Below are 25,317 nucleotides of genomic sequence, written 5' to 3'. Positions count from 1 at the left end.
GCCGTTAACAATACGGAGTAGTGTGCGAAGTATCCCCGACAATCAAGACTGAAAAAATAATAAAAAGTCGTTTCTCGCGAGGGAGGCGAATTCGGAGCACGACTCGAGGACTCGGGACCGCAGTGTAATCCGCTCGCCTTGAACCGGGACAATCCTTGGGCTGTTCCAGCACTCCGCGTCCCGCAGCGCACCGCGGGGATGAGGAGCTCCAGGTTTCTCCAGACTATGACGTCTCGGGCGAATGGAAGTCACGTGATCTGGGGTCCATCCGCATGTGACGGTGGCACTTGACGACAGCATTCGACAGAATTACGGTATGACCTACTACTATTGTCTACCCAGTAACTTTCGTTTTGTATGAAACGGGTGTGAGGAACGCATGCTGGAGATGGGCAAAAACCGGACATAACGGGACTGTGGCAAAGTCCACGCGGCATTATTAGGTGGCAGCATTTGTCTGTTTGTCACTTTGTCAAGTACCTGGTACTACCACGAACACGCCTATGTACAGTTGCCTCGACAATGAAGATACTGCAACTGAAGGACGACAACTTAGTCGTCTACGTGATCGAATATTGGCAACGAAAAACGGGTTGGAATTCCGAAACAATACTTATGGCATAGTAGAGGCTAGTATTGAAAACCTATCCTCGATCTGTCGACCTCGCCATCGTAGCTTGCCTTTGCTCGACAGACGGCAGCAGGGACGATGTCGATGCATCCATAAATGCCTCTCCTGCGTCAGCTGGATCCATAAGTGGAGAATACTACCCCTATGCGAGGATGCAGTCGCAGTTCTGGAGAGCGTTAAGGAAACAACTGAAAGTACTGAAAGTACTGGTACCTCCGAGTATCGACTACCTAGTATCAAGTAGCACCAATGGAGCAAGGGCTTTTCATGAATCTATGAGCATCTCCAATGTCTCAACCCCGGATGGGCGATGCGGTCTTGAGAACGGTGGCCAACATCACAAACCTCATCTGCTGGGCAGTTCTCAGAAACGTCTACGGAGTAGACAGCCAAGAAGTACCATGACGATGGGAATTGCATCGAACCCAGTCAACATCCCCTCTGAAGGGCAATTGTAAGAGTGCCGAAAGGCTTTGGTTTGGTGTAAGCTCTTCTCCTGTGCTAAACATGAACAAGATACTATGCTATCGCTGCAGACCAACCTGCAGAGCCCTTGTGACGGATGAACTTCACGAACAATGCGAGGACGCCACGGCGGAGGGTTCGGACTGGAATAACATCCCTCGATGCACACATCTCCCCCCCATACTTTCTCCTCACCACTACTTTCTCTCTACGAGTAGACTGCCCACGATCCTTCTGTAGCTACGTATACCGTCTCTGTGACTGTGTAGCACCTCTGTGCCCGCATACGTCTAGCCCTGTGTTATGTCGAGCACCGAGAATAGTAACAGGAGAGCTTCGCCGCGCCATTTTACAGCTCCCGAGTAAATTCCGGCCTCTAAAAAGCAACCAAGGAAACAAGAGCTTCCCCCGCAGGCCTGCGCGTATAAAACATCCAGCAATTCTGCATTCTGATAATTGCCGTTCCTCGTCGCGGTACTGTCTTCACAGAGGTAGGTACCTGGTAGTTAACCTATGGTTGCCGAAAACCGCCATTTGGCGCTGTCGCTCTTTTACCTCCAGCTATCCAGTGTAAAGCATAAGGTGAAGGACCAAACACACCCTTCGAATCGATCAGTGTGCTTTGCGGTAGCGGTGAGTCGCATTCAATGTCATCCAGTTTGTACATATCCTTCATTAGTGATTGGAGGGATGGATTTGGGTCCAACGTTTGGCCTACAGACCCCGAACGAGAACAAATCGATCCCGATTGAGCTGCAAGAAACTCCTTACGACACCGTACGATGGGATGAACTCGACCAGATAGTCGACGCTTGAGAGGCCTAGACTCTAGAGTCGGTCAATTCCTGACTGAAGTACAGTATTCCATCGGATCCTCCTCGAATTTAGGCCCTCGGCAGTAAAGGAAACAGTGATTCAAGACCGCCCAAATTGCTGGTACTTTGGCGACTGAGAGTTGTAGACATATAGAAACATCGGGATGCGTGCTCGTTGGTAACACTGACCTCAACTCACTTAATGTTCCTCGGGTTTCCGTTGAGATCAATGTGAGGGCACTCATGCATCACTACGTTGAGCCCATACGCATTGCCATTGGCGTTGCTTGACAAGTACTCCTCATTCCAACACTCCATAGAAGCCTGGCATATCTGATACTAAGTTCAAAATATAGCACCACAGGAAACACCATACTCAAGTGGCTGAGTTTCCGTCACGTCTCCTCAAGTGCATACACCTGTCCTCGTTAACAGGAGCGTCATGAAGCATAATACTTCTATCCGCGGACTCACCAGTGCGGTCCTCGATGGGATGTAAACATGCAAGAAATTCTTCCGCCCGTTCCACGGCATATCCGTCGTGAAGAATCTCGTCGCTTTGTCATTTCGACCGTGACCGCCAAACTCTGGATCGTCTGTATCGAGCACAATGCGGTATGTCCCGGGCTTCTCAACGCCAACCCGATAGTCGGTGAAGCTCTTCGTGGGATGGAAATTGAATACCCACAACAAGTCCGCCCGCTCAAAGACGAGAACCTTATCGGCCTCGCTCTTGAGACTGACATACGCCTGCGGAGCTTGGAGCCAGCCGTACTTCTCTTCCGTAAGTTGCATGGCGCGGTCGAATTCGTTGAGGAATCGATAGCGCAGTAGGTGGTCTTCCGTGAGATTCAACTGTCGCCGGGCGTACCAAAAGGAATTGCCGTTTCCTTCTCGAGGGAAATCGAGCCATTCTGGATGACCAAATTCGTTCCCCTCGAAGTTGAGGTAGCCCTCGCCGCCTAGGCCGTGCGTGACCAGCCGAATCATCTTGTGTAGGGCTATGCCGCGGTCGATGATAGGGGTGAGTTCAGTGAGGACAGACATGTTTGTATACAATTCCTTGTCGCACAACCACATCATGATCGATTTATCGCCAACGAGACTATAGGGTTAGCTGTGTTTTTTGAATAGAAAAAGGTTGAGACACAACGTACGCTTGATCATGGCTCTCGGCGTATGCGATCGTCTTCTCACCATGTCGACGATTTGTTAATGTAAAGGCCAGGTTCCCCATGTCCCACTCATCATCCCTCTTTTCCTTCAGTAGTTTGATGTACATGTCCGGAATGGCCATGCCCAAACGATAATCGAATCCCACGCCGCCCATGGAAAAGGGCACACACAATGCAGGCATTCCAGACACATCTTCGGCCACGGTGATGCAGTCGGGATAGAGCTGGTGGAGCATCTCGTTCGCGATCTGCAAATACATGAGACTGTCGCCGTCAACGGACGGCCCGAAATACTCATGGTAGTTACCGGAGAATCCACTATTTCTTGTTAGCCTCTGCGAACACATACCACCAGGATGTGATACATACGTCCCGATTCCATGATGGACATAGAGCATGCTCGTCACACCATCAAAGCGGAACCCGTCGAAACGATACTCCTCCATCCAAAAACGCAGATTGCTCAGCAAGAATCGGAGAACTTCGTGGTTGCCATAGTTGAACAGACGGCTATCCCATAGCTGGTGGTTGCCTTTCTCCCCTCCATGGAAGTACAAGTGGTCCGTACCATCGAACATGTTGAGGCCATCCAGGACGTTCTTGGATGCATGGCTGTGAACGACATCCAGGAGCACAACCAACCCCAGGCTGTGAGCAGTGTCAATGAGCTCTTTCAAGTCCTCAGGTGTGCCATATCGACTGCTTGCGGCAAAAAAATTGTTTACTTGGTAGCCAAAACTAGCATAGTATGCATGTTCCATAATCGCCATCAACTGAATGGCGTTGTATCCTAGATACTTGATTCGAGGAAGCATGTTCTCGGTGAAGTTCTTGTACGTGGCAACTTTTGTCTCAGGGGAAGAGATTCCCACATGTGCCTCGTAAATACGTAAGCTCGCCGGCCGCTTTGGGCGAGGATGCTTGAAGATGTATCTTTCCTCTGGTGGTGGGTTCCAGAAAATTGCATCATAGACAGGAGAGACGCTGAGGTCTTGGGTAGCGCGCCTGATCCACGCGGGTAGTCTGTCGATGACTTCTCTATCCCGAGTGATCATTGTGATCTACGTGCATTGAGCTTCAAGCCTATGACACGTGCGTTTGCCGATCGTACCTTGACTTTGCTATCATGGGGAATGACAGGCGTACCGTTCTTGCTGAGCAGCGTCACTTCCCAGACGCCAAACGGATCTCTTGTCATCGGCGTTGCCTTTCTATCCCAGTTGTCTACTATTATCAGCGCTGTTTTGAACTATGGTTCCGTTGCTCGCGTACTAAAGTCCCCAATGAGATGTGCTTCCACAGCATTTGGTGCCCATTCTCGATATGTGATGTCACCACGCTCATTGACTGTCAAACCAAATCTCTCGTAGCCCTGCTTGTAGTCAGGAGTTTGTGTATAACAGCAACCAGTAAGTCGAAGGTGGAAGACAGACTCTGCTGAACTTCTCCAGCCCCCCTTCAGTTTCATTGATTCGCTCGATCCAACTCTGCGCATAATTGTATCGCGCCTTCAAGGCCTCTTTGTGAGGTTCGAGCCATGGATCCAGTTGTAGCACCCCTAGCAGACGATGAGGTTTGGTAACATAGGCGCAGCAGAGGTGACAACTGACCTGTGCCGTCAGGAACGAGGTCTGTCATGGTTGGTATAATCTGAAGATTGCAGCCGTCGAATTGATGGCAAAATGGTCAGAAGAGACCTTTAAATTGTTACTGACGAGATGAAAGGGCGCTCCTTGAGGTCAAGCTGGAGAAGCTGTTGTACTCGTAGATGGCATGGAGGAGGCAACCAATGACATCACCGGATCATGGATGCAGCGTAACATGGCAAAAGGCCACATTCCAGGAGAATTGCTTGCTGGGAACTCTGTACGAGTCCAGATACAATAAATAGTACCCAACGGCATAATCCTGGCTGCTGTTGCGCTGGTTATCAGGATCGACCGCTTTATTGATCCATCATCCTTCTCGACCGCTGTCCCATCACTTAACCTTCACGTGATTCTATAGGTACCGACTTCTGTTTTTGATGATGACTTTTGCTCGAAACACGTTCACAACATGTTCAAGTAAAAGTCAGATTCTAGAGGGATCAAAGAGGTCGTGTCATTGTCAATTGGAGCTGCACACTTGGATGCCATGCCAGCTCTTTGGGAGAATAGGTACTAGGTAATTCAGCAATTCAGGTGGAAAAGAGCCAATGCTCTCTGCGCCCATGAGAAGGCACCTCCAGCATTCCAATGACTCCTGTTCTCTTGGGTGCCAGTGCCAGTCTATTCCCATCGCTATATTGCGATGGGATGGCGGACTCATATGTAATCCTCAAATTCTCCATGGTGCTTGTTCTCAAGGGCATGCTCTCCTCTGCTCCCCGCGTGCCGCAATGAGCAAACATTGCAAACATGCCGAGATCCCACTAACCATCAGTTACCTGAGCTTTAGCGTAAGCCTAATCGGGTATTAAAGCCAACTGAAAATTGTCACCGCCTCCGAAATCGGAAAGCAGCCCCTCCATGTGATCGACGAGGATCAACCCGGCAGAAAGAAAAAAAGTTCGAGATCTGTTTCAACTTCCAACATCTTGAAGTCACCAATTCCCGACTCAATTCCACAAGTTTTGACAAAATGTCGAAGCACGATATCTATCAGACGCCTTTGGCGTCTCGGTACGCAAGTATGTCCCTCCCATCCTTCTCAATGCACGGCAATGACGAGAACTGTATGTTGAATGGGTGACCCAGGTATCGAGATGCAGCAGCTGTTCTCCGCACGAACCCGGGCCTCAACCTGGCGGAAACTCTGGCTTTGGCTGGCGGAGGCAGAGAAAGAACTTGGGATCCCGATTTCGGACGAAGCAATTGAGCAGATGCGCGCAAACCTAACTGTCACCGATGAGAGCTTCAAGGTCATTGCGGAGGAAGAGGAGAGACGACGTCATGACGTTATGGGTTAGTAGTTTCAGCAACGCCTTTGAGAGTCGGTACTGAGATAGAGTAGCACACGTCTATGGGTTTGGAAAGGTTGCGCCGGCCGCCGAGGGAATCATCCATTTGGGCGCGACGTCTTGCTTTGTAGGTTCCTCGCCATCTCGTATTCGCTTGGAGTTGTCTGACGGCGTAGGTCACCGATAATGCCGATCTGATTTTTATTCGGGATGCGATAGACCTGATCTTGCCAAAGCTGGCAAAGGTCATTCATAACCTCTCTCAATTTGCCCTGAAGTACAAGGATCTCCCGACTTTGGGCTATACGTACGTCCTGTGTCTTCCTTTCGTTGTCTCCTGGGGAAAGCTCTGACTGTCGTAGTCACTATCAGGCCGCGCAGCCGATTACCCTTGGCCGCCGCGCCGCGCAGTATATCCAAGATCTGGTCATGGACTTGGAGGACATTGAGTACGTGCGAGCTGGTCTGCGATTCCGTGGCGCGCAGGGCGCGACCGGCACCCAGGCATCATTCATGGAGATTTTCCAGAATGACCGCGCCAAGATCGACCGTCTGAATGAAATTCTTTGCCAGAAGGCGGGCTTCCCTGGCGTCTACGATATTTCGACACAGACGTACACGCGCAAGGTGGACCTGCGGGTTGCCAATGCCATTTCCGCATTGGGTGCGACTGCAATTCGCATCGCTACCGTAAGTCTTTGGCTGATCTGTCCGGGGGAATACGCGATTACTAAACGGTGCAGGACATTCGCCACATGGCGCATGACAAGATCCTCGATGAGCCGTTTGCCAGCGGCCAAATTGGTTCCTCGGCCATGAGTTTCAAGCGGAACCCTATGCGGTACGTGTCTTTAATGACAAATCATGACTATTTCTCACCCGAGCCTCCGTCGAGATAGGTCCGAACGCATCTGCTCCCTGGGCCGTAAACTGAAGAACCTCGTGACAGACTTCAACGAAACATACGCAAACCAGTGGTTTGAGCGCACCCTTGACGACAGCGCTGTTCGCCGGATCGACATCCCCGAGATGTTCCTTCTGGCCGACTCGATCCTGATCAGCCTCGACAACGTCACCGACGGCTTAGTGCCTTATCCGGCCATGATCGGGGCACAGCTCCAGGAGGAGCTTCCCTTCATGGCGACGGAAAACATCATCATGAAGATGGTCGCGCATGGGTATTCGCGACAGGAAACGCACGAGCAGATCCGGGTCTTGTCCCATCAGGCCGCGAAGGTGGTCAAGATGGAAGGTGGTAAGAATGACTTGATCGAGAGGATTAAGAAGAGTGACTTCTTTGTAAGCACCCTTTGCATTTTCCCCTCCTGATCATGTGGTGAGACGAGTGCTCATTGGTTAAAAAGAAACCCGTCCATGATGAGATCGACTCGCTCCTCGACCCGAAACTGTTCACGGGTCGTTCGGCCGAGATCGTTGAGCGATACTTGAGCCCCGATGGCCCAGTCCAGGCCAAGCTGGAGAAGTACAAGGGATTCATCACGTCGGCGAAGACGGCGGAGTTGCATGTATAATGGCTTCTCGGAGCACAAAACAACAAGAAGACTGGACTAGTGTATTTCATGATTATGAATAGATATGATGTTTGGGAACCGTAAATCATGACCAGGTATCATTTGTTGCTGTTGCTTCCACGATAATAGTTACAGAGATCATGCGAAGCTAACACCTAGTATGTACATCGAATCCAGAAATGCGTCTATCGAAAGGACCTTTTGAAGCAAACGTAAAAACCCAAACAAAAGAAGGGAAAAACAGACAAAGAGAGGATCAAAGGAAGATAAAAGTTCTTCGGAAAGGATGGAAAACCTAGTCACGACGCCGGACTCGGTGGCAGAGGTCCCGTCGCCCACCGAACGGGATTCGGTCCCAGCTCGAACTCCAATCTTCCTCCCCTCGCAAAGACGTCGTCCCAGGTCAGCCACGATTTATGCCATCTGCGACCATTGACCCGCACACTCTGCACAAAGTAGTCCTTGTCCCCGTTGCCGTCGCCGCCCTTGGCGGTGATGTGGAGCTTCTTGCCGGAGCCGAGGTCAATGGTCAGGGACTCGAACCATGGCGCGTGGATCAGGAACGTCGTCTGACCCGTCACCGGGTACAGGCCGATCATGTTCCACAGCAGCCAGGTTTGCATGGCGCCGGCGTCGCTGTTGCCCGGAAGTCCGGTTGGGCTGGTGTCGTAGTTGGATTTGGCCACGGTGCGGGATCGCAGGACGGAGAGATCGGGCCGGTTGATGTAATTGTAGAGATAGGGAACGGCGAACATGCTTTTGCGTGTGTGTGTGTTAGCTTTTCTCTCAGCTCTTATGTTGGACCTTGAAGAAAGGAGAAACAAAAAAAAAAAAAAGACTTACGGTTCGTTTGTGGCATCAAACAGAGGCTCAATCCCCGCAGCAGCATCTCCCTCAAATGTCGTGTTGAGTCGTCGTTCAAACTCCTTTGGTCCGCCCATGAGCTTGATCATGTGTTTCGCATCGTGAACATCCGTGAACGAATACGCCCACGGACTGGCCTGATAGTACGGATCCGCCCAGTATCCACCGCGGTCCAGGATGTCGTGATCAATAAACTCCGATTTCGTCCGCGGCATGACGAATCCACTGTACCCGCCTACATTGGCGTGCTTGTTCCAGTGGTTGCGCCAGTTGCGCGACCTCTTCAGGTACTTGGCTGCGTCGGCTTTACGGCCCAGCCCCTTGGCCACCTGATACAGGGCAAAGTCGTTGTATGCATACTCAACCGCCCGTGATACGGACCGCGTGTAGTCGGTCGTGATGAAGCCGTACTGCTTCCAGTCCGGCAGGGCGCCGCGGCCTTCCTTGGTCGAGGAGTCCGGCGCCATGGGGTCTGGAGGATTGGTGTTGGGCGGCTGCACCTCCGCGTCCTTGACCATTGCCGCATATCCGTCATGCCAATTGATCCGGCCTCGGAGCCCCTTGACGTACGCATCCGCAAGGACGATGTCCGCATCAGAACCTCCCTGCGTGCGTCCGTTATAGTTCGAAGACCGCCCATCGGGCATATATCCGTCATGCCGGTAGATATCAATCAGCGCACGGATCTGCTCTTCATACGCCTCTGGCTGAAGGACATGCCACAGAGCAGTGCTGCAGCGGAAAGTGTCCTGTTATGGTCAGATGCTTTCTACGTCTATAGGTTTCGGCGAGTGGAGCTCACCCAGAAAGTAAAAAAGTCCTGCCAATAAGGCTCTGAAGACTCCCAGCCGGGGTTCTCACCAGTCTGGTTCGTCGGAATGAGGTGCATGTAGTACAGCGAAGTGTACAGCAGCTGCAAACTTTCCTCGTTCTTGGCCGACGTGGTGACTTTGGAGAGTACCTTGGTATTCCAAATGGATTTGGTAGTGTCCACAACAGACTTGAAAGACGTTCCTGCGGGAATCTCGTCTTCGAGATTCTTGCAGGCTTTCTCGGTCGAGATCCACGAGATACCCACACGGGAAGTCACATTGGCCTTCTCAAAGGTGAAAAGAGCTCCAACCCTGACATCTCCCGACGTCGAGGAAGCTCTCCCATCGGTCTCGATGCTTCCCTCAGCGTCGGTACCTTTGAAGGTCTTGTTGCTGACGGCATCTTCCTCGAAATGCCCACCTATTGTCCGTCAGCCAGGTTCCAAACACATCGGCCGGAATTCTCATACAAAAGTAGATCTTCCAATTTGGCGCCCTGTTCCAGCCATTGTTGTAGATGCCGAAGCCTTCGTAGTGGCCGTCGTGGAAGATAGCAATCTCGCCTCCGGCATAGTGCTGTTCTAATCCTTGCCCCCGAAACGAGGGCAGGACATGTGAAACATCTACCAGAATATTGTTTGTACCCTCAGATGGGAACGTATAGCGGTAGATACCCGCGCGGTCGGCTGCCGCCAACTCCACGATGACGTTCTCACTGGTCACGGCCTTGTAGTACCCAACCTCTGCCTCATCGGGCTGCAAGCGGCCAACCGTGATATTCGACAAGGGTTGTGCGATTTCTCCCACTAGTGGTAGCTGTGAGACTGTTCCGTACTTTGGCGCACCACCGGTCCCTTGCTCGTGCATCAAACTAAAACCGGAAAAATTGCCTTGAGGCAGATATCCCGAGTAGGCGTCTGTGCCTTCGAGGAACAGATCTGGGCCAGCCTTCACCATGCCAAAGGGACGGACAGCGACGGGGGCGTTGTTGCCCCCGCCTTCGGTGCCCATGAAGATCTTGACATGCCGGGTATAATCGACGGAAGGGTTAGTCAGAGCAGTTCCTGCCAAGGCAATGATATGTAGAGACCGGAGATACAACATGGCTTTCATGCTCTGTGCCCAGATCCCGAGCAGATCTACCTAGGCTGCTTCCGGCCTTGAAACAAAATGCCGAATCCTGCAGTTGAGGTCTCCCGACCCAAGCCGCATTCCTTAAATTCATTTCCAGCCATCGAGAGTCAAGGCACATTAGTTATTCTTATTAGGCCTGATTCCATGCCGCGCGGCACCAATGCCGCTCGGCTTTGCTCAGCTAAACGACCCATCATTGCCTCGACTGGGGCCATGAGACGGCTGCCAACATTGAATACAGTGAATTCCGTGCAGCATCAACGGATGATCATTCGCCCATTTCGCCGCCCACGGCAATTGTGAATGGGGGCGTTGACTTCTGTCCATATATTCCATTGGCCGTCGTTGAAGCGAGCACTTGGCACAAACGCGTAATCTGAATTGCTGCATTCTGTTTCTAAGCGTTGAAGCAGAATTTCAGTGAGCTGATCTCTTCTCAAACGCTCAGCCCTAGCCTGAGACCTAAAATAAGCGAGGGGCCATCCGCCATCCTGCGATGAACCCAAGCGACGGTCACTGCCACTTAGGGTTTCGGGCCAGGGGCACATGCAGAATCGTGCCATCTGATTGGTCGAAAAGTGCTTTAATTAGGTTCAGCCCGAGAGACAAGCTTCGAGTCACGTGAATCATTATCCCGATTACTGTGAATTACCAGATTTAGACATGACTTACCCGAAATTATTCCGAGCATTTTCCCCGGGCATCTCGGGCCCTGGGCTTACATATTTCCGGACACCAGAGTCCTCGCGTGGCTCGAAGAGCGTTTGGGAATTACTGTAAGCCCTATTTGTGATATGATAATAATAGTACTCGTAGTAATGGGGGATACCGAGACAGTTCTGAACTGAAGGTTCCATGGTGGAATGACTTGAAGCATCACCACAACCCCGTACCGACGAGATCAAGAATGACTACCCGTAGTAGCAAAAGCAACTCTTTTCATTATGCCTCCAAACTCCTGATGGCCATTGCCAATGCTCCTTTGCGGGTCTGATGCCCCCCAATGAAGCCCGTCGCGTGCACGAACACAGCACCAGGCGGGATGGAGGGGGAGCCAGCGTTGGCCGATTCATCAGCAAGAACTTTATCAAGATTCTCATCGCGCTCTCCGCGCCAATGCTCCGGCAGCGGCTTGCGTGACTCGAAACTGCCTTCGGCAACCGGCACACATTGTACCCGCCACTTGGATTTTTCATCGGGACTCTCAGGGTAGATCACATAATAGATTTGCTGCTCCGGACCACCACCGGCTTCTTTCTCAAAGTTGAACAGGTGCTCCTTCCATGGCACACGGCTTTGCTCCACGACCATAATCTTGCCCGAAGGGTGTACGTTCTTGCGCGCTTCATACGCTGCGCCCACCTTTGAACGTGCTGGGAGCCAGGCCGAGCTGGCATCCCGCAGTTTCCGAAGGAAGACTTCACCAATGAACTTGCTCGCTTGTTCAAACAGGGCATCTTCGTCGTGCTGCCCTTCGTTCTGGTCTGCATAATTAAAGTCCCCAACCAGGGAGCTCAGGGTGATTCCCGTGTCCTTGAACCGCTTCTCCAGACCGGCTGCAGAGACAGCGGCAGGGTCGTACACACTGATGCCATTGTCATTGGCATCCAGTGCCTCGATAAAATCGGAGTACAGCTTCTCGTAAAGCAAGTCAACACCTGGATCATCCAATGGCAACGACGTATGTTGAGCAATGATGGCGCGGCCAAAGTGCATGTACACCAACCCCGCGGAGGAGAGCTTCGTGTTGTGGTTCGGGAAGGTGGTCGAGAAAGAGCGTTGGTGATGGTCGAACCGATTGCGGGCAGGATCGTACTCGCCGCCAACGTCGACGACAGTGTGGCACTCGGCTAGACGCGCCGGGTCTCGTGTCCGCACAAGCGGAGAGTCCCTATACATCGGGAGAAGGCGCAGGAGGTACACCGCGAGCGCCTCGTCAGCATGGAAATGTCCACTAAAACAGTAATGTTAGATTCAAGCTCAACCTCAACCCGGAGTAACCCTTCAAAGCACTAAGTCTGCGGAAGTCGTTACATACTTGTGTGTTCCGATCAAAGGACTGGTAGTCTTCAATTTCTTTGCCGCGGTTTCCTCGGCCATTTTGAACAGACTTCGCAGTCGCAACATGGACAGACAATCGTTCTCATAGCGGAGCGTTCTTTCCCTATGCTTTTCCTATAGCTCGCATCACGTGATGTATTACAGAACTCGTAATCACTGCGTAATCGACTCGTTCGATGGACGATCTTGTTCAAATAGCAGGGTGAATTTACAGCGCAAATCCATCAGAGATACGGAATTGTGCTGATATTTTGGGAGCCTTTCGCAATTGCCATGGTATTACTCCGTACTCGTATTGGCTTTTGCGTTTTGACTTTTGAGACAAGCAAAGTTCAGCATCTGGACCATTACGTACGGAGTCATAACAGGATCAGTATCACCGATTCACCGTCACCGATCAAGCATTGTTTGGCAACTGCCTTTGTCTGATACTCGTTGAGCGAAGGCATCTGATACACATGCATCCTCCGGGTTACAAAGAAACGGCACTTTGACCAAAGTGGCAGAATATGGGTAAGACTCTATGGATAGAGCCGGGCTAGCAGCCAAGTAATACGGACGACTCTGTCAAAAGACACCGTCCTCAAGAGTTTCTAGAATTCAACCAACGCACACCACAAGCATGCCATTTTAGAGCTTTACAGGACAAAGAACCACTACTGTAAAGAAGAACAAGACAAAGATGAAAACATCCTAGGAGAAAACATCAATAGCAGTGTGACGCATGAATAAGGTAGTACTCCTCAGGAGTACACGAAAGGTAACTTCAAGAAAAGCGTCTGGCAAAAATCTCGATTCATGCTTTGCCATCGGATCATGTCCATTCTCATTAGGCATCACAACTCTAAGGACGCGAGATTTCAATAGACCACAGACACCGGATCAAATTGCGAGGAAAAGCGCAAGGGTCGTAGCAACTAATGTGCCTCCCTGTTCGGCACGGTCGTTTAACAACAGCCACCCTTGTTTTCTGTGTCCTGGGTCTTGCTAATCTCGACCACTTGGCGGCGCTCCCCAAGTGGGTTTTGTCCAGACTCGCCACTGTCCAGGGCCTTGCTGGAGACAATGCGGTAGATTTCTGCAACAATCAGCAGCTGCCCAGGCGATAGAGGGTGGGATGACAAACCAGTAAGAATGTTTTGGAAAGCAAGCTCAACGTTACTCGCATCCAAGGCAGACGTTTCAATGAAGGAGAGGTTGTTCTCGCCTACGATGATTAGGCATACACTCCACAGAAGAGCTTTTCCAAGTTGTACTCACTTGCAAACTGCTTGGCATCTTCGGTGGGGACAGCGCGCAAATGTCTCAAATCACTCTTGTTACCGACGAGCATGATGACAATATTCGAGTCCGCATGGTCGCGCAATTCCTTCAACCACCGGGTGACGTTCTCGTACGTCTGGTGCTTGCTGATATCGTAGACAAGCAGTGCGCCGACGGCACCGCGATAGTAGGCGGAAGTAATGGCTCGATAACGTTCCTGACCAGCAGTATCCCAGATTTGCGCTTTGATCGTCTTGGAGTCGACTTGGATCGATCGAGTTGCGAATTCAACACCGATCGTCGACTTCGAATCAAGGTTGAATTCGTTCCGGGTAAAGCGACTAAGCAAGTTGGACTTGCCAACACCGGAGTCCCCGATCAGAACGACTGGGAGGAATCAGCGATCACGGTCATGCGGAGAGGACAACACGTGGTCTTGGACCAGGATAGCTTGGAAATAGTACCTTTGAAAAGGAACTATAGAATTTCATACAATCCGTTAGCGAAGCCTTCCAAAACCCGGAATTCAAAGGCACTTACATCATACTCGTCGTTGGCCATGTTGACACTGGCGATATTGGCAAAGTCTCAAAGGGCAGCTTGTTGGAGTGGCTAAAAGGGGGTCCTTTTCGACCAGTACGTATAAGGACGTGCTGCTTGCTGTGACTGAGATTCATCGATCGTGAGCACAAGCATAACACCATGTCTGGATAAAGCTTACCACTCAGAGAAAGCAACACAAGAGAGAATGGTAGAGTCAGGGAGCAGCTGTTAATCGCCTTGGAGGATCAGTTGTCGCCTGTGTAGTGACACTGGGCTATTGTCCCTTTTGGCATAGCGTGTTTCATCACGTGCCCTAAGCTTTCAGAGTTTGGATCGGCAACGACGAAAAAAAAAAAAAAAAAAAAAAAAAAGGCGCCGCGATTCGGGATCCATATATATAGACGCGGGACCTTTTATCATGGCGACTTTCTCTAACACTCAGACCTCCCGTTTAAGTGCGGTCAATTCTTTCGATACCATGATGGGTGCCTATAACTACAACTACATGCGAAAGTTCGGAGACCAGTCTCGACAAACGTCTCAGCCGGGGGCTTCGACGCGAACTGCCTCGGCAGGACAGAAAGCCCAAGTACAAGATGCCAAGGTGGTCAAAAAAACAGAGCACGGCTCGAAGAAGGCGGATCGGCGCGGCCGCCCGAGGAAGATCAGCGACGAACTGCTGCAGAAGATGATCCAGATGATCGAGAGCTCAAACGGCGACGTCTCCTGGGAGGAGCTCGGACAGGCGGTTGGGGTTGAGGGCGTCCATATGCAAACAATACGAAATCATATGGTCAAAGAGGGGTACTGCAAGCGTATTTCGTGTCCGCAGAAATGGCTGACGCTCAAGGCCCGTGAGACACGCATGCAATACGCTCTTGCGCACCAGCACTGGCAGAATGAATGGCGCTCCGTTCTCTTCAGCGATGTTGTGAATTTCGGTCTGGGTGCAAGTCGCAAGGCAAGGGTGTTTAGTCGGAGGGACGAACGTCTGTGCGAGGACTGCTTACAGGCGCGTGAGGATGCCGACAAATCCATCTATCATTGCTGGGGCATGGTCGGTTACGATTACAAGAGCCCGTTGATATTCTACAGTGTGGAAGGTAGCAGCAATGGTGTCATGAGTCAGCAGGATTTTATCACCCGGATTCTGCGTCCTCATGTGCAGCCAGTTGCGACCTCGAAACGAATGATCTATTTGGAGGAGACGAACAGCGCATATGACCATTCAGGAAACGGGCCCAGCATGGTGCAAGCATTCATGGAATCGGTCAATCTTCCTTGTTTGCTTAACCCAGATTCCTCCTCCGACCTCAACGTGTTCAAGGACGTAATCCTCATTCTCAAGAAACGGCTTCAGAAGCGATACATTGCGAATGAAATTGAGTTGAAGAGAGCTGTCTTGGAAGAGTGGGACAAGATCACCACCAGGGAAATCAACAAACTGGTCGACTCGATGAAGACGCGGATGGAAAAGGTTTTGGCACGAAAAGGAATGCCGATATAGGACGGCAGCCATTCCTCAGTTCAACGTGGCAATCATGCCAGGAGCATTCACTTCATTCGGCAGTACTGCATTGGGTATTGTCCGGCTCGATATCGTCAGACATCCTGCCTCAATCATTTCAGCTGGATGGGGTCTGAACTTGGGAAGCATGGGCCTCTTAAGCCGGAATATCGATCGAACTCGCAGTCGATGACCAACGGTATCTAGACGGGGCGTTTATCACGGCAAGGACTGATCGCCACTACGATGAAATTCTCTCCATAGTCCCGAAATGACGCCACATCCGTTCACGGTCTGGGGAATATGGCATTTACATGGAGCGCCATGTAGCCAATGGACACTACGACCTTCCATGATACAGAGATTTTGTACTGACGCCTTTGGGACGATCATCGAAGTCAAGATTCCCTAATCACGTGACCGTATCTTCACTGCTCTCGAGTCGTTTGCTTGGTCTTCATGGCTTATTGGATTCATATTTTTGGATTGTGATGACGGTAGAACAAATTATCAACTATATCCCTTTGATTACGAATCTTTAGCAGCGACCAGATATACTGGGTTGATCCTCCGTATGGGTAGACTTCACAAGTAGGTAGGCAGCGATGCATTGATATTCAGGCCACCGATGAGATCTAAAATGGGCCTACCATCAACACAAACTTCCATCCGCCCCTCTGCACGCTAGCTTGGATTTGTATGCTTCAGTTCAGCAGTCAGACACCAATTGCGAGCTGTGAGCCTCGTGATTAACCTTTCTGCTAGAATGACAGTTGACACTTGATAGATGGATGCCAAGACTTCAATCTAGAGCTTACCGAAGCTCAGCCGAATTTCTTCTTCAAACTGATCTCTCTGTAAAAACTTGCCATCGATAGTGATTAGCTACAGTCAAGGGAAGAGATTGGCGTGCCAAGGTGATCCAGATTGCCGTCGCTACCTTCGGTACTGATGGGCCGTTGGGAAATCCCGGCATATCCTGCCTGCGATGCCCCGCTTTAGATCCGTTAAGCGATCAAGGTTGAGTCGATAAACCTAGATTCTCGGGACGATGGTGCTGGGCCCCCAGCCTCCGGGAACAGTATCTGCCGGCGGTCGAGCTTGGGGAGCCAATGTACCTGGTGACGGCATATCTAACACTCCGGGAGTGGCAAATGAGGCCTCAGAGAAATCATGTGGAGAGAACCATATTATGTGCCGAGCAGACCTTGGGTGATGGCGTTCGGCATGCCGTCGCCATCAAAAGAGAGTCCGACCCCAAGGACGATTGTCTTTCGGCAAACACATCCCCTTTTACGAACCAAGGGAGTCCCGATGACTGGAGCGACAAGAACCCGCCCGTCAAGCAAGAGCAGGACTCTCCGATCGGCAATGTTAGGACTTCTGACCCAATGGAAACCTCAGAAGCGGAGAGTGGCAAAGGCGACGAGAAGCAAAGGGCCCAGAAAACCTGTTTAGGGCCTGATGTTTCCGCTGCGAGAGGTGTTGACAACAGTCAAGTCGAACCCAGACAGTCACCGTCTAGAGCGGTGCGTCGGGAGGCGTCTAGCCCACCTGTCAATGGTGCTCATACCGAACGGCCAGGATCAAATCCGCGACGGGTCTCGAATTCTTCCGAGACTTCAACTGCGGCCGAGACCTCAAGCCGTCCGGACCCAGACCAGAGGGACGACACACCCAGCGTGGTACGCGATGGCGGCTCTCCAATGACCACACACGTGAGGAGAGCGTCAACAACTGGAACAAGCGCTCCCACCACCACAGCTCCAACCGCTCCACGCAGCCAATCTACCACCACATCAACGCGATCCCAGCTGGAGCGACTCAAAATCCCCCCGACACCAGTTGTTTCTTTTGGCCAACCTCAGAGCCAAACCCCAAGGCGGGACATCACACACGTGGTCGCGAAGCATCGAGTGGAACGAACAGCCGCATCAGCAACGGCTGTTAGTCCATCGGTACGATTGTGGAACAAAATGTCGGCTAGAAATAAGTTTGGCAAAGCAGCCCGAGCGGAGCCCGACCCAAATCCTGCACAGCTTGAATTGCAGCGGCCGTCTGAATGGACTCCGTTCAAGGTGCAACCTGCACACAAGGCAAATAACACTGCAGTGAATAAGAATGCTGATGATGATGGCCTCTTTGTCTCACAAGATGAAGAAGACGAGATTGGTGAGGAGCTGGAGAATCAAAATGCTCAGAAATCTTCAAGCAATCCGCACCCAGCATCGCTTCCACAGTCACCAGTCCTACAACAAACAGATACAGCAAACAGGCGATTTTCCCTGCCACCACTGCCGGCTCAGCTACCAGAGCCACCATCACAACCTTCTGGTGAACATGTGAGACAGACAGTGTCACTGGGCTCGTTCAAAGTGCGGAAGTGGAACGTTGGAGAAATCCTCTGTCAGGTCTCTTACGGAGAACCCAGAGAAGAGATTGGTGATGTTCGCTTGTGCAATTTGAATATGGAGGCTCGACGGGCGATTTATGCCTTGAAGTCCCACAGTCGCATTGAGGTGCACTTTGATGACCTGTGCAATATTGAGCGATACAATTCGATCACTCAAGACGTAAGCAAACATACCGACTGTCTGCTTTTGAAACTCTTCTGACAACAAGGTGTGTAGGTTGGTCAGGACATTCTGTTCAACGGGTGTCTCGTGGGGTACCCCGATACCGACCCTGCTGTAAATAGGTTCGCGGAATTACTTCGGGAGAGAGACCTCGTTGCTATCTACCGCGTTCCTTATACCACCTCACTGACGTTGTTGTGTTACCCGACTGGGTCGAAGAGCTTTGGGTTCTTGGACCGGTATTCTTACAATTACCCCGACGGTGCCCTGCATATTGCGGCGCATAGTGTCCGATTGCCTCTTGATATGTTCCGCCCGGACTACCAACTTCGACGAAACTCGAGGGAGGAGGACAACCGTGATGAGAGACTTGCAAGGCCGGAGCGATATGGCCGGTTTGCTTCGCCTGCGAGGGAGGAGGCGCGTGGATTCCTCGCTGCTAAGTATGCAGCGCCGTCTGGGTCGCAGGCTCCCAAAACAGGTAGTCCGAAGAAGCCAACCCCGGAGGCGTCGGCTTCAATGCCACGGTCGCCAAAAACTCCGCACCGGACGACTCAGGGGTCAAATGTACAGGCCACAAAGACACTGGATACTGGACATCCGTCCAGCCGCCAAAATGAAGAATCAACGCTCGAAAAACGCCCGGGCGACAGCGACCAGGCACAAATCCCGCAGACGCCGCGGCGCCAAGGTCCCGAATCACCACGGCGGAACAGCACACCTGTTGATGCTGCGGCAACTACTGCGCGCATATCCCCCGCGCGAGACCCTCGACGTCGAAGTATGGCGCAGAGAGCATCCGTAGACAGACAGGCGCCACCGGCAATGCTACCGCAGACGCCTGTGACCCAGGAGGTTGAGATGACAGATGCGCCGCCGCTGAACGGCACTCAGGTGGTGGGACCGCACATCAATCTGGATGCGCTTTTCGCGCAACAGTTTGATATGTCGTTCAAAAAGCTGTCTTTCATCAGCGATTCAGGACGGCAGAAGAATGCGAATCTATTCTACCTGTTGTTTCCGCCATCGGCGCATGAAGAATTCGAGCTTTTGTGGTATTTCTTGGAGAAGCACAAGGTGATTGTCCTGTCGAATATCAAGGGCGATGACTGGGAGAAGTTTTCCAAGTCATCGGAAGGCGTTGTACTGGTACTGCTCTGGATCATGTGTTTGCAAGAAAAGGCCTCGCTGACTTTGTGATCTCAGTTCCACCACAGTTTCGTTGACTTTCATGAACTGCGGGGCCTTGCGAAAATGACTCGCACTCTCCTGTTCAGCTTCTGGAGCGTCTCGTTGAGAGAGAAGATCCGATTCATGGAAGGCGCAGCGCATTTCCAACGACTCTTCCCCCATGGTGGCGCGTTTCTGATGACGGAAGATGTCATGTTGCACGACCGGGACCATGCGATTCTGCTCCTGGCATGGTTCCGCGATTACGTTCGGGCGAGAACGCCGGGGTCATGGAAATTGATGCTGCGACCCAACGTGATGGCCTGGTTGGAATCTAAATACGACGAAGATCCACGGTATGACTTCTCCCCCCCTGGACATTAGCAAGAGAAAAAGCTAATCTATAAAAAGCTTCGCTGTCATGGCCGTGTTAATCGGCGACATTGCCATCGAAAGCGGCCCAAAGAACACATATCTAGCGTGCAAATACCCGACGACCCCGGAGGACCTTGATCCTTTCCTCAACCCCTTCCACGAGTCCCCCATCATTTCCCTCGCCGATATCCACAACTACGGCTCCCGCGCCGACTCCGACTCCCCGGACATCCCGCGCGGATTGACCCAGGAGGCGCGCGATACGGACCACCTTTGCGAATTCTTCGCAGGCTGGGCAATCCTCCATGCCCCGTTGTACAGAAAGTTCGCCATCGTGACCACGATGGAAGTACAGAAGCGATGGACGGATTGGCAGCATGTACGCCTCCCCTTCTTGTCCCTTTTTTTTTTGTTCCATTCGCATGAGAATACTAATGTATTTCTCGATCTCGGTTTAGATTGACTTTATCGGAGACCCAGGGTCCTTTTTTCGACGGCATGAGTTGAACCCAGAGGCGTATGTGAGGTGGTTAAGGGAACAAAGTTGACGAATGTGCACGTTTTTCTTTTTTTTTTTTTTTTTTTTTTTTTTATCGTTAGAGTCGAAGCGACAGCAAGGAGTGTAATCTGTCACCGATATGTCGCTGTATTATAACTGACCATTGTCTGTCCCTACACATAATCCAGATCAATCATGAATTCATTCACGTACAAACTGGCTTGAGATCATACCGCGGGTGCCCGCCGTGGGTATATAGTAGTGTATCATCATTTCTATATTACACGCTCGAACGAGATGGTCAGATAATTTGAATCAACAATTCCCACTCCCCATAGCCGTCGAAGCTCGACCCCTGGACGATTCCTCCGCCTTCGATGCCGTCGACGGTTGAGACTTTCCGTTCTTCTCCTTCTCTGCCTGCATCTTCGCCTCCCACTCACTTTCCTCCGCGGCAATCATGGCGTGGAACCGCGCGCCCTGGCCCCGGCCCAGATACACCGGTTTCTCCTTCCGGTCGGCGACGGCCTCGGTGACGAGCACGAATTTGACCGACGAGCCGGGGGCCTCGAACATGGCATCGGCGAGGATGGTCTCAAGCTCGCTGCGGAGCGCCCGCGCGCCGGTGCCCATGGCGAGCGCGTTGGCGGCGATCTTGTGCAGCGCCGGCGTGGTGAAGCGCAGCTCGATGCCGGAGAGGGAGAAGAGGGTCGTGAACTGCGCGACGAGCGAGTTGCGCGGCTCGGTCAGTATGCGCAGAAGGAGAGAATGCGTCAGGGGGGATACGGCGGTGGTGATGGGGATGCGTCCGATGAGTTCGGGGATGAAGCCGAATTTCTGAAGATCGGCAGGCGTGACGAGATCGAGAGGATTGAAGTAGACGGGCTCGGAGTTGGGGGATTGGGGCGCGGCGGAGGTGAAGAATGGAAGGTGTTTCTTGTAGAGTGCCTCTTCTTCGGAGCCCGGGAGTACAGGAGTCGGCGTGTAGTTCAGCGCCGAAGGATCACCGGACCGACCGTCGCTGAAGGAGGCTGACGCCCGGACGGGCTGGCCAAAGCCCATGGAGCCCTTGGAAATGCGATCCATGATGATCTTGTTCAGGCCGATGAATGCGCCCGTGAAGATGAACAGAATGTTGTCCGTGCGGACGTTGTACACTTCGCCCTTGGCAGGGGGTGATCCAGTCCCAGAAGACGAGAACGAACTCGGCGATCCCGGCGGGAAAGAACCGCCGCCGCCAGCTCGAGGCGAGCTTCGCTCCGGCTTTGCCTGCACTTGGATGGTCGTGCCCTCGATGATCTTGAGGAGCGCTTGCTGCACTCCCTCTCCGCTCACATCCTTGCCGTGGCTGACCTTGGCGGTCGCAATCTTATCGACTTCATCCAGGCAGATGATTCCTCTCTCTGCCTGTTCGACGTCGTAATTCGCCGCCGCGAGTAATCGGTGAACACACACTTCGGCGTCTTCGCCGATGTATCCAGCTTGGGTGAACGGCGTGCAATCTGACATGCTAAATGGAACTGATAACACTCTGGCTAGCGTTCTGGCCATCAATGTTTTGCCCACGCCAGAAGGTCCCAGGAGCAGAATGTTTGACTTTTCTAGTTGCAAGGGCGAGTCATCGGCTAGGGCATTTAATGACCGTGTGAACATCGATCCTTGATCATGGCCCCCGCCGTCATATCTCCGTTGCGGGCCAGGGTAGTCGCCTTTGGGTGTCAGCGTTGGAAATATCCTCTAGTTTGACAGAACATACCCCCAAATGTATGACTTTCCAGGCCCGCTCTCCGCTCTTGCTGAGCTAGCATCTCGGCCGCCTCTTCCTCGCGCCGACGGAGCTCCTGGATGCGCTGATAATGGTTGTATACGGCGACGCTCAGCACTTTCTTTGCCCGGTCCTGCCCAACCACATATTGATCCAAATACTGCTTCAGAGCTTTGGGGGTAAATCGAGGTGCTCCAAAGGAGGGGGCGGATCCCAACGGACCCGATGTCGGTAGGCTGGCCTCATAATTGCCAGTGTATGGCTGGTTTGTGAAGTCGGATCGATGGAATTGGGAAAGGGTCGGATATGCGCATGAAGTAGCCGTGAAGGTCCGTCGAGATCGGCGGCCGATCAATGTATTTGATGACCTGGCCGAGGGATGAATTGCTGGAGTAGGTGGAACAATCGCCGTTGCGGAGAGGCGGGGAAGCCGCCCATGCGGTCCCATGACGGCGGCGAAGGAGGGTACGAGGGATGGACGTATATATGAGATGTCTGGCTCCAAGATTGGGCACTTCAATCCAGCGCACTATTACCGCGATGCCCGCGGTAATCGAACTCCTAATGCCAACGTGGAGGTGACTGATGCAACCACTGAATGACTCTCCGCAACGTTACTATTACTCCGTACTCCGTACTCCGATAGGCAGATAAGGAATCACGTGTTGCGTTATCGATTATCTGATAAGATCAACATTGATGATTGAAGATTTGATCTTGAGCAAGCCATTCTCGAATTTTTCAACGCCACGTTCAATGAGCTCATGAATTCATCATTAATAGAGCGGATGTTAATATTGTACATAAAGCATGGAGACAATTCCCTTTTACATGTGTGTAACATTGCACCGATTGAACACAGATAGCCACTCAGGGTATATATATGCAAATGCAAAGAGAGACATGGCCACCCAGATCGAATTGACCAATGCCAAATGCTAAAACCACTTCCATCGTGTTTTATTTTTCTGGCTGCCTCTTCGATTGGCGTTTTGCGAACTTCCATTGTTGCTCGTTGAAGCCACCAGTTGTGTTTGATCGCCACCTAGCGGCGGATATGTAGGAGAAGGAAGAGCCGGTTCCGTGGTGATTTGGAATGTGGTCGTCTTTTGATAGACTCGACCCAATTCGGGCAGCTCAACTGTGACAGGGGTCGTGTCGCGTCGGTTGGTGATGTTGTCGTCATTGTCAATGATTTTGTCTGTGGACTCGGCGCTAGAGGTGTGGGCATGGGACCTGGTCTTTCCCCGGCCGTACACGCGGCGAGAATTGACATCCGAGTTCATATTGCCTTCCGCTACGACTGTGGCGACGTGGTTGCTGCGGTAGTCATAGTGATGGAATGGGTTCAGCTGGGATCGGTCGTTGCTGCTGCGGTCCGTGTTCAGGATGATGGCGCGTCGCGTGGTCGTGTAAAGCAAGACATTGACGAAACCCGAACTGGTAATCAACGCACCCGCTACACACATGTACTCAATCGACGGGCTGCGGCCTCCTGCGGTCATCATGCGGCCCGCAGCTAACGGTAGGGAAAGAAGAAGGTATGCCAGTGGATAGACGATCATGTAGTACACGAAGCGTCGGATCCGTTTCAGGGACCGCTCATCCTCCCGTCTCACCGCAGCGACCGATGCAATCCGGCTACGGAGCTTGAAGAACATGATGGTGTACAACACCACGATCCCAAACTCCGCAACGAAAATCCAGAAATAGTGGGTCCATAGACGTTCGGCTCCGTATCGAGCATCCAGCCAGCACTAATCACGCGTTGTGATGATCAACACGGGATTCGGAATTCAGGCGGAGACAAGTAACCTACCCATGGACCAGCGAGGGTATAGGGATTGCCTCGATGCACAGCAATCGGAATAATGGCCAAGAGGGCGACGAACGCCCAAACGCCGAGGATACAGTTGACAAAGCTCCTGTAACCAACCTTCCATCCCAGCTCCACCTGCACGAATGAATAGACGCAGATTGCAAGAGCAAACAGACCACTGCTGGAATCCCCAATCTGGACCCAGAGACCTTGCATGAAGCACGCAGGGGACGAGATCTCGATACGATCCTTGGCAATCCAGTACAGGTTCAGCATGAATGCCAGCGATTGCTGAAAGTCAGCCAGCAAGAGGTTGTAGATCAGGATCACATATCGGCTGTAGTTGAGATAGTGCTTGGTGTATCGTTCCCAAAAGATGAGCCGGTAGGTCACCAGGATAATCATGCTCAGCGTCGACACGGCGGACAGCAGGGCCAAAGTAGAGACGGCGATGAGGCCATTGCGATGGGTCTTCGATAGCGAGGGCAGATCGGTCGGGGCCTTGAACTTGCTCTCACCAGTGTATTCGACGTCCCTTGGGTCCAGGAGCCCCATGTCTTCTTTTTGACCAGCCAGGGCATGCCATAGTGGCCCTGACGAAGACATAGGGATGATTCTCAACTATGTTGAGGCTACCCAGAACGGGCCGACATCACGAAAGAAGGTCGTTTTGGTGAGAACTCGGCCGATGAGCTGGCTTGGAGAATCAAAGCCATGCTCCGCGAATTGCGAAGAAACGCAGTGGACCGTGGACTCAGGAGCCTCTGAGTGCGATGTGCGAACTGTGGACTGAAGCCTACTACTAGCCTGTGGAGTTGGGAGTCTTGGACTGGGGGGGAAAAGACCCTTTTTCAAAAATCAGATTCATCTGCACAGTGCAAGATGGATTCTGCAGTGATTGATCATATTAAACTCCACGCGGCTGACTGGTTAAGGTAGTTGAGGGCCCAGGCGCAAACTTTGTCGCCAAAGTTTTACCATATTAGAAGGGTGTGTGGAATCCATCGGAGTTCTTTGCCGCACATTGTACTCCGTAGCGCTTGTCATAGGTGCCGAGATATGAGACTTCGTAATTACAGTTCAAGTTATTATTACTGGAACTCCGTCAAGGGTGTCAAGCTTTGCGAGGAGCAGAGGCTTAATTACACTTGAAAGAACAAGGCTTGAATCTCTCTACGGAGTACAGTATACGGAGTACATGGAGAGTAGGCCTACCCAGAGCTAAGTACTACCTTAGGTAGGTACACATGGAGTAGTACGAGTACATAGGTATGCGGTAGATGATGTACTCCGTACAGAGGTAAGTACCTCATGTATGATGTACTCCGTACCCCAGGTCTTAAGTTTCTCAACAAGTCAGCATGGGTTGC

The 25,317-nt window shown here is 51.9% G+C and overlaps 9 protein-coding genes across 9 annotated transcripts; 3 read left to right on the top strand and 6 right to left on the bottom strand.

The window, feature by feature from the left end:
- Nucleotides 1-2,306: 2,306 nt before the first annotated feature.
- VTN31DRAFT_1743 (uncharacterized protein) lies at nt 2,307-4,724 on the bottom strand (the record flags this gene model as incomplete). The annotated part of the gene is made up of 8 exons (XM_069401834.1): nt 2,307-2,330; nt 2,386-3,016; nt 3,069-3,404; nt 3,456-4,147; nt 4,198-4,310; nt 4,359-4,458; nt 4,520-4,644; nt 4,697-4,724. 8 exons carry the CDS (start codon nt 4,722-4,724, stop codon nt 2,307-2,309), a joined length of 2,049 nt encoding a protein of 682 aa, XP_069264599.1.
- Nucleotides 4,725-5,708: 984 nt separating this feature from the next.
- VTN31DRAFT_1742 (uncharacterized protein) lies at nt 5,709-7,559 on the top strand (the record flags this gene model as incomplete). The annotated part of the gene is made up of 8 exons (XM_069401833.1): nt 5,709-5,757; nt 5,825-6,031; nt 6,081-6,154; nt 6,204-6,334; nt 6,390-6,717; nt 6,771-6,868; nt 6,927-7,326; nt 7,392-7,559. 8 exons carry the CDS (start codon nt 5,709-5,711, stop codon nt 7,557-7,559), a joined length of 1,455 nt encoding a protein of 484 aa, XP_069264598.1.
- A 299-nt stretch (nt 7,560-7,858) lies between these two features.
- Nucleotides 7,859-10,339, bottom strand: VTN31DRAFT_1741 (uncharacterized protein; the record flags this gene model as incomplete). Its single annotated transcript, XM_069401832.1, has 4 exons — nt 7,859-8,315; nt 8,403-9,172; nt 9,226-9,656; nt 9,706-10,339. 4 exons carry the CDS (start codon nt 10,337-10,339, stop codon nt 7,859-7,861), a joined length of 2,292 nt encoding a protein of 763 aa, XP_069264597.1.
- A 972-nt stretch (nt 10,340-11,311) lies between these two features.
- VTN31DRAFT_1740 (uncharacterized protein) lies at nt 11,312-12,469 on the bottom strand (the record flags this gene model as incomplete). The annotated part of the gene is made up of 2 exons (XM_069401831.1): nt 11,312-12,323; nt 12,408-12,469. The coding sequence occupies 2 exons, from the start codon at nt 12,467-12,469 to the stop codon at nt 11,312-11,314; spliced, it is 1,074 nt and encodes a 357-aa protein (XP_069264596.1).
- A 908-nt stretch (nt 12,470-13,377) lies between these two features.
- On the bottom strand, nt 13,378-14,254 carry VTN31DRAFT_1739 (uncharacterized protein; the record flags this gene model as incomplete). Its single annotated transcript, XM_069401829.1, has 5 exons — nt 13,378-13,508; nt 13,557-13,637; nt 13,691-14,080; nt 14,158-14,170; nt 14,234-14,254. The coding sequence occupies 5 exons, from the start codon at nt 14,252-14,254 to the stop codon at nt 13,378-13,380; spliced, it is 636 nt and encodes a 211-aa protein (XP_069264595.1).
- A 400-nt stretch (nt 14,255-14,654) lies between these two features.
- Nucleotides 14,655-15,743, top strand: VTN31DRAFT_1738 (uncharacterized protein; the record flags this gene model as incomplete). Its single annotated transcript, XM_069401828.1, has 1 exon — nt 14,655-15,743. One exon carries the CDS (start codon nt 14,655-14,657, stop codon nt 15,741-15,743), a length of 1,089 nt encoding a protein of 362 aa, XP_069264594.1.
- A 1,391-nt stretch (nt 15,744-17,134) lies between these two features.
- VTN31DRAFT_1737 (uncharacterized protein) lies at nt 17,135-20,412 on the top strand (the record flags this gene model as incomplete). The annotated part of the gene is made up of 5 exons (XM_069401827.1): nt 17,135-18,316; nt 18,374-19,468; nt 19,526-19,845; nt 19,901-20,243; nt 20,323-20,412. The coding sequence occupies 5 exons, from the start codon at nt 17,135-17,137 to the stop codon at nt 20,410-20,412; spliced, it is 3,030 nt and encodes a 1,009-aa protein (XP_069264593.1).
- Nucleotides 20,413-20,678: 266 nt separating this feature from the next.
- VTN31DRAFT_1736 (uncharacterized protein) lies at nt 20,679-22,576 on the bottom strand (the record flags this gene model as incomplete). The annotated part of the gene is made up of 2 exons (XM_069401826.1): nt 20,679-22,072; nt 22,120-22,576. The coding sequence occupies 2 exons, from the start codon at nt 22,574-22,576 to the stop codon at nt 20,679-20,681; spliced, it is 1,851 nt and encodes a 616-aa protein (XP_069264592.1).
- A 490-nt stretch (nt 22,577-23,066) lies between these two features.
- On the bottom strand, nt 23,067-24,553 carry VTN31DRAFT_1735 (uncharacterized protein; the record flags this gene model as incomplete). Its single annotated transcript, XM_069401825.1, has 2 exons — nt 23,067-23,885; nt 23,948-24,553. 2 exons carry the CDS (start codon nt 24,551-24,553, stop codon nt 23,067-23,069), a joined length of 1,425 nt encoding a protein of 474 aa, XP_069264591.1.
- Between the last annotated feature and the right edge of the window lie 764 nt (nt 24,554-25,317).

The sequence above is a fragment of the Thermomyces dupontii genome, assembly GCF_041956625.1.
Source record: "Thermomyces dupontii strain NRRL 2155 unplaced genomic scaffold VTN31scaffold_1, whole genome shotgun sequence".
Classification (NCBI taxonomy): Eukaryota; Fungi; Ascomycota; class Eurotiomycetes; order Eurotiales; family Trichocomaceae; genus Thermomyces; species Thermomyces dupontii.
This window is presented reverse-complemented; position numbering and strand designations above follow the sequence as displayed.